Source organism: Octopus bimaculoides, chromosome 5 (assembly GCF_001194135.2).
Source record: "Octopus bimaculoides isolate UCB-OBI-ISO-001 chromosome 5, ASM119413v2, whole genome shotgun sequence".
NCBI lineage: Eukaryota > Metazoa > Mollusca > Cephalopoda > Octopoda > Octopodidae > Octopus > Octopus bimaculoides.
Window position 1 is genome coordinate 50,927,407 of NC_068985.1, and position 7,100 is coordinate 50,934,506.

The 7,100-nt window shown below is 32.1% G+C and overlaps 1 protein-coding gene across 2 annotated transcripts in view; it reads right to left on the reverse strand.

Annotated features, from left to right (window-relative positions):
* LOC106875961 (cleavage and polyadenylation specificity factor subunit 5) overlaps positions 1 to 7,100 on the reverse strand; it is an 84,849-nt gene that overhangs the window by 53,805 nt on the left and 23,944 nt on the right. Inside the window, exons 3-4 of one of the 2 annotated variants that reach the window (XM_052968379.1) lie at positions 4,993 to 5,056; positions 1,821 to 1,901 (exon numbers count right to left, since the gene is read on the reverse strand). In XM_052968379.1, the coding sequence (XP_052824339.1) occupies positions 1,821 to 1,901; positions 4,993 to 5,056 (145 nt within the window). The remainder of the gene's footprint in view (positions 1 to 1,820; positions 1,902 to 4,992; positions 5,057 to 7,100) is intronic. The other variant, XM_052968380.1, reaches the window with a different exon arrangement.

Genomic DNA, 7,100 nt, shown 5'->3' on the forward strand with positions numbered 1-7,100 from the left:
ATATATATATATATATATATATATATACACACACACACAAACATATGAATTACTAATCTGAAACAAAAGCAGTCCCATCAGTAGCCTATTTCTTGTTCCTATTTCAAACTGGCTGACAATTTACATGCACACACATAAATATGTTTGCATGTACACACACAGTCTCATACAACAAGTGCTTACAACCAGACCCTGGACAAGAGATGCATTACTTTCAAAACCAGATTCCAACCCAATCAAAATAAGAGCTCCAGTAAATCTGGTACCCATTTCCAATAGACATGTAAACTAAGTAATATAAGATATAACTGTCTTGTCTTGACAATGCCTGGGATGACTGTTAACTCAACACTCATGAATTGAGAGCTTAATATGTCATCTACTGAACCAATGTATGTCTGCATATATACACATAGTACACACATATACTGAACTGTGATATATAATTTTTCAATTATATACTTGTTATCTTGAGATAAATAATAATAACTGTATCCTGTAATAGCAGAATTAATGAAATAGATAATTGTTTTCAAATTTAAAAGGATACTAAAAATAAAGAGGAATTACCAATTGAAAAGAAATAAATATTTGTAAAAACTGAATAAAGGAAGATATAAAATGTAGGGAAAAAAATGAAAATACTGAAACAAAAATATATAAGCAAGAATTGAGCTTGTATATGTGTGTGTTTGTGCAGGTTGTGAATGTTTTGTGTAAGTGAGTAGCAATTTATTGTTGTGCAATGCCACTTAGCTGTATTCAAGTAATTTTATAAAATGAAAGTAACTGATCAAAAAAAAAAAAAAACTTCAATCAGGAATGTTAATTGCAACCAACTTATAGTAGACTGGTCTTAAAATTTAGGACTTAAAACAAAAAAAACACAAGTAGTTATTTTAATACTAATACAGAGGACACTGAAAGATTTCATCAAGTGAGCAGACTTTTCATCAAGCATCTCTGCCTTGAACAGGCAATACTATTGTTTATTTTTTTCAAACATAATGTATATAGAATTGATTTGAGAATGATTTGGCAGTTATGTGAAACCGGTTGACCAACTGCATAGAAGCCCTGTCATCGGCTCGTATATTTGAGGAGTTCCCCAAATAGGTACAACAATTTCATACAAGCTTTATTGAAGGAAAGGTGTACATTGGCTACTTCAGGAAATAGGGAAGTATTCATGAGCCTTTTAGAGACTCTTAGACTGTTGGGAGGACAAAAGGAAGTTATCCTCAGACTGAAAATCTCCAACAAAATGGACGCCAATGAAGGCAATCAAGATGTTCTTGCCCTCCATGAGTTTATGTTAAATCTATTCACGCCAATTGTGTATCTAATTTACAAAATTATATGATTGGTGTGTGTATGCAAGGGTTTGTATATATAGTATTGTGTAGAAGATTCTATGTAGATCTCAGCACTGCATTGTGTAAGTACCATATATATATATGGGCTGGTGAGTGTATTTTTGCATGTAATGGACATTTATTTGAATATATTTGTGTATCACATAAATAATAAAATGCATATATAAAAGCAATCATTATAATATATAAATAGACATCATATTATATATATATATATATATATATATATAAACATAGATACATATATATACACGCACACACATACACACATATATACACACACACACATACACACATATATACACACACACACACACATATATGCATGCATACATATACATATATGTATGTATATACCTTAATATATATATATATATATAATGTATAGAAAATATAAAATTTCATTATTATAATCATATGAAAATGTAGTTTTCAGACACGCACTTTTTTTTTAGCCGTGATTTCCCTGGATTCCTCCGTGTTGTCACTGTATGACTGTGCTGTAGATCCCCTCATTGGTAACCACTTCACAGGGAAGAGAGAGATGATGGCATTAGGTAAGTTGTCACATCAACAAAGTCACAGCATTCACAAAACCTGCTAACAGCAGGGACTACATTAACTCAATGAAATGACAATAGTTTGCCTTCAAAAAAATGAGAAAATTGCAGTCAATATAAAAACAAAAATTAACAGAAAATGTTGAAATAATCCTTTTGCAACATCCTCGCTGACCATACACATTGAAACAAAGTTTATTTAAGTAATAAAAGAAAATTGCTCAGAAGGATTTACTTAGTATAGTGTTATCTGCATTATAAAAGCCAGAATTTAGAGCTCTTTGTTTACTGCTGCAAGTGCATTTTGGCTAGTGCAAAGCTTTAGTATAAGTCTAAGTATGGGGGGGGGGGGGGTAGTAGCTTTTTTTTTTTGTATTCATTTTTACAAACTTATAGAATTTAAGAAAAATGGTGTAATATAAATCTTACAAGCATTCTTTAAACCAAATCAATTCAATGTTATAAATAATGATTATGTTCTTGCTTTCACACTTGCAGAATCTGAAGCTTTTGCTTGTTCATCTTTATTACAATGTGGTAACATTGTAATCGGGGTAGGTAAATGAATATTTTTCTTGCAACAATGATTTCAAAATTCTAAATAAAAGGAACCACTGAAATTATAGATGAAAATTCCTATAGTCATGTGACAGTCAAAAGAACCTAATGTATTTGCCAATGGCTCAAAAGGTTCTGTAGCTGAAAAGGGCTCTACAATGATACATCAAAATAATTCAAAAGAAGAAGTGAATATATTAGTTAGTGCTCTACCCAGGTTCTAGTTAGAATATAACAAGACATCAGATATTCAGCTAAACTGTGTATATTTACATTTGCAGGAAGAGCTTCCAGAACTCTACTGAATTACAAGAAATCCAATTCAATAAAGTCATAGTCAAATATCAACAATTTCTTAAGAGTACAACTGAATATGATGATATTCATGTCTTTACTCCGTGATATTAACAGTCTAATTGAAGTAAAAGAGCCTCAACCATATAGTATAATCAGCTTGTCAACTATTAAGATCTTACATTTTTACCATGCTGCATTTCATGATAAAGATGTTTATTTTCTACTACTTCCGATCTATTGTTTATTGCATCTTTTAGACATAACTAGTATGAGAAGAACTGAATTTGCTAATACTTTTCATTACAAGAAACCCCATCATTTCAGTTTATATGTATATAATAACCTGGCAGTTAAGTAAGAGTAAGACAGAAATCTATCCCTACCATTATTATTTGAGATTTCAATCACTCCACAGAAATACTTACTTTCATATACTTCAGTTGGTCACTTTGATTAAAAATCAAATGCAGCAATGAAATAAAAACAAATTTTATAGCTGTTCACTACCCTTCAGCTGGACAATGTTCAGTTCTAAGGGTAGATCTGAAGCTTCTTTTTTTTTATTTAGCTAAAATATTATATATCAATTAAATAATTACAAAAGGAAAAATACAAAAACTAAAACAAAATAAAAATAAAGACAGTATTAAAATGTTACCTGTGCTTTAATTTCTACTTCCTTTTCCATAAACATATTTAATAAACCAGCTAATTTAAACATTTCTCATTAGCTACTTTGTGCTTCAGTAGAAGTCACTTGAACCTAAGTCAGCTCTGGTCAAGCAGGTCTAACATTCAAAGATGTTCCAGTAGTAACCATTTAGTATTTTTTCAGATGTAGTGTCTAATATAACATTATCCAATATATATATTCTTTTTAAGACAGTAGGATGTGATTTGAGAGGGATTTGGCTGCTACTTTTAACAGATCAAGCAACTACGTAAAGGCTTTCTTATTGCTTAGACTCTCTTGACTGTTGTTATATAATCTACCAACCCAAAAGTATACAACAATAACTCTGCTAAATTTAAGTTCAATGCATACGTTTAATTAAATAACACATACAATTATAATACACTCAAACTAATAACACTCTTAGGGGTTTTTTTTTTATTGATAAACTATCATCAAACATAATAACAGGTCTATAATTATTTGGCAATATCAAAAACTATTAAATTGCAAAGTTGTATACAAAAACATTAACTCCCCAACAAATCTATTTCCTTCTGATTAACATGAGAGAAGCATGATGTTTCAAAATAAAAGAATACTAATACATTTTACACAATACACTTTAAAATAAGTTTAAATACTTCACTCAAAGTTGTTATTCATAAAATTCATTGCTTGCATGTCTTTATTTCTAACTGAAGGCTCACTAGTTTCCTTGTAACAATTTCACACACACACACACACTCTACAACTCAGCCATCACTCCCAAATGAGTATGACTTGGTAGCAGCAAGCCCCATGCTTTCACTCTTGTGTTAGATGCCTGTGTAGTTGCAAGCAGATGCAGCAACTCTTTCAATCCTCCACTTAACTCAACGGAATGTCAAAAATATGACACATACATAGTAGAATCACTAGAATACTGGATAAAATACCTAGTACGATTTGTTTTGACTTTGTGAACTGTGTTAAAAACCTGCCAATATCACATCTGCTTTTCATCTTTTTAGGATTGATAAAAAGTACCATTCAAAACCAGTAGATTAATAGAAGTGAGTGCTGAAAGATACCTGGCAGTATCTATTCTGACTTCTAATATTCCAAGAGCAATGCTTGCAACAACACTGATGCCAAGCTGTATTGGCCCTGGCACAGTAACTTTTCTTTGGACAACATCACTGGCATCAAGACGGGGAACTTTCTTCCACAAAAAATCCCTGCCCAGGCTTGTCGATACTAGTGTAGAAACATGATCAACCCTGACAAACAGAGACCCCCATCACCTACATATATATATATATATACACACACACACACACTAGCATATTTGTCATACTACCCATGAATATTCTAAAACTATGATTTAAAGGATTGCATTGAATTGTTGTAAATGTTTTTCAGAGACGACCTACAGTGATGCATATACCACCACTTCAACTGCAAGCAATTTGAAGATCAATACTTAAAGAATACCTGTGTATACCTTACAGCTTGATGGCAATGTTTAGAATAAATTTGTTCTTACTTCAGTTAGCAGTCTTTTCAGTCCATCAACTTGGTCTTCATTTGGATTTAATTCTCCACCTGGCCTGCAGGTAAAAATGTAAGCTGATGATAATTATGTCTTTAAAGCACAAGAGTTAATTATTGTTCATACATGGCATACATAATATTTATCATTAACACTGCATCAATAAAACTGATATGATGACAAACTATGATGACCATATCAACATATCTGATGCAGAAATGGGAAAAAGACATTAAGTTAAAGTATATCTTGCAAGAAACATCTCTTGACATGATACTTTCTTTCTTTGAAATTTCCATTACTTTCAGAAATCAGAATCCTTTGAAAGATCAAACCACATTGAGTCAATATACTTATTGTCATGTCACAATGTAATTCATCCTCAACTGTAATCTAAAAAGTATGTTTGTTATACAATGATACAGGTGACTAATGCACAAAGGGATTCTACATACAAGGGGAAACACTTCAAACAGATTCTTATGGGAAATATTAATGGACCTTAATTGGTCTGCTTTATTCCTTGCTCAAAGAAGTCATAGAATATCTGTACTAAATTGTCCACACTAACAAGGCAAGTAAAACAAACACAAAAATAAAACAAAACGGTTCACATTTAGAGAACTCAAAAACAATCATCTTACCACAAGCAAATATAAAAATCCATCAATAAGACACATGAATACATAAAATATAGCATTAAAAATAAGAGAAAAAGAAAATATCTAAAATAAGTCTGCCAAACAGCATATAAGACTGAGCATGCATATATATATATATATATATACATCATCATCATCGCCGTCGTTTAATGTTCGCTTTCCATGGATACACACAAAGTGTACTTCTTCAGTTTCCATCTACTAGATCTACTCACAAGGCTTTGGTTGATACAGGGCTATCGTAGAAGACACCTGACCAAAGTGCTGCACAATCATAGGAAATTTGCCTTGATAAACTCCGTCCAACCCATGCAATCATGGAAAAGTGGACGTTAGAATGATGATGATGATGATGATGATGATGATATACAACATAGTTGTGTTGTTAAGAAATTCACTTTCCAACTATGTGGTTTCAGGTTCAGTCCAACCGTGTGGCACTTTGTATCTTCTACTATGGCACCAATTAAATCCTAGTGAGTGGAATTGGTAGATAGAAACTGAAAGATGTTCACCATGTGTGTTTGTGTGTCTATGTGAGTAAGTTCGTATTTCCCTCATTTTCAAAGATATAAACAAAAAATTCAGACAGTGTCAAGTGGTGTTGTTTGCTTACACCAAGAAAGCATGCCTGAGTTTCTTAACAAGTTATGCAAACATTCTAAATAAATAGTTAACTCAGTGTCATTTGTTTCTAGTTCTCTACATAAACACATCCAGGATTGTTGTTACATAGAAGGTTATTACATAGCTTGGAAACAGGAGGGAGTTGGCATCAAGAAGAGCACCCATGAAAAGAAAACTCAGCCCTAACATATTCACAAAGGACCCATACAAGGATGGAAAAGTAAGCATTTAAATGATGATGTTCCTGATAACTACATATATACTAGCAATGTATCCGGGCGTTACCTGGGTGTTATAACCTACAAGCACATTGTATTATTTACTCCTTTCTTATGGGCAGAATCGGCACAGCTGATACATAGTTAATGGAATAATGGAAGTTATTTTTTGTTTAATAGTAAAGGGCAAGGGTACAATTTGCATGGGCTTGCATAAAAGTGCTTTCTATTCTTAAGAAGGATCAGATACTATGTATTGTTTCATCGTATAAAAGGGGCTTAATACGATTTTGTCCAGAAATCACATTTTCAAAATTTTAATTTCCCTCTATCCCTACCGCAATTTAATTTGAAACTTTTTTGTGAAATTCTCTTTATCTTTTTGTTATCTACATAGAAAAATACAGAGATTACGAATATGGGAAATATATATTTTTTTTATAGTTTAATTTTTCTGAAAGAAACACTCAATGCCCCTTCCCCCACCTACCAGCTTTCAAGAAGCCAAAATCTCCCAATCTTTCACTTTACAGATGCTTACCGCATGTGTAGACTTCTACTGAAATAGTAGATTAAAAGATACCAAACCACTACC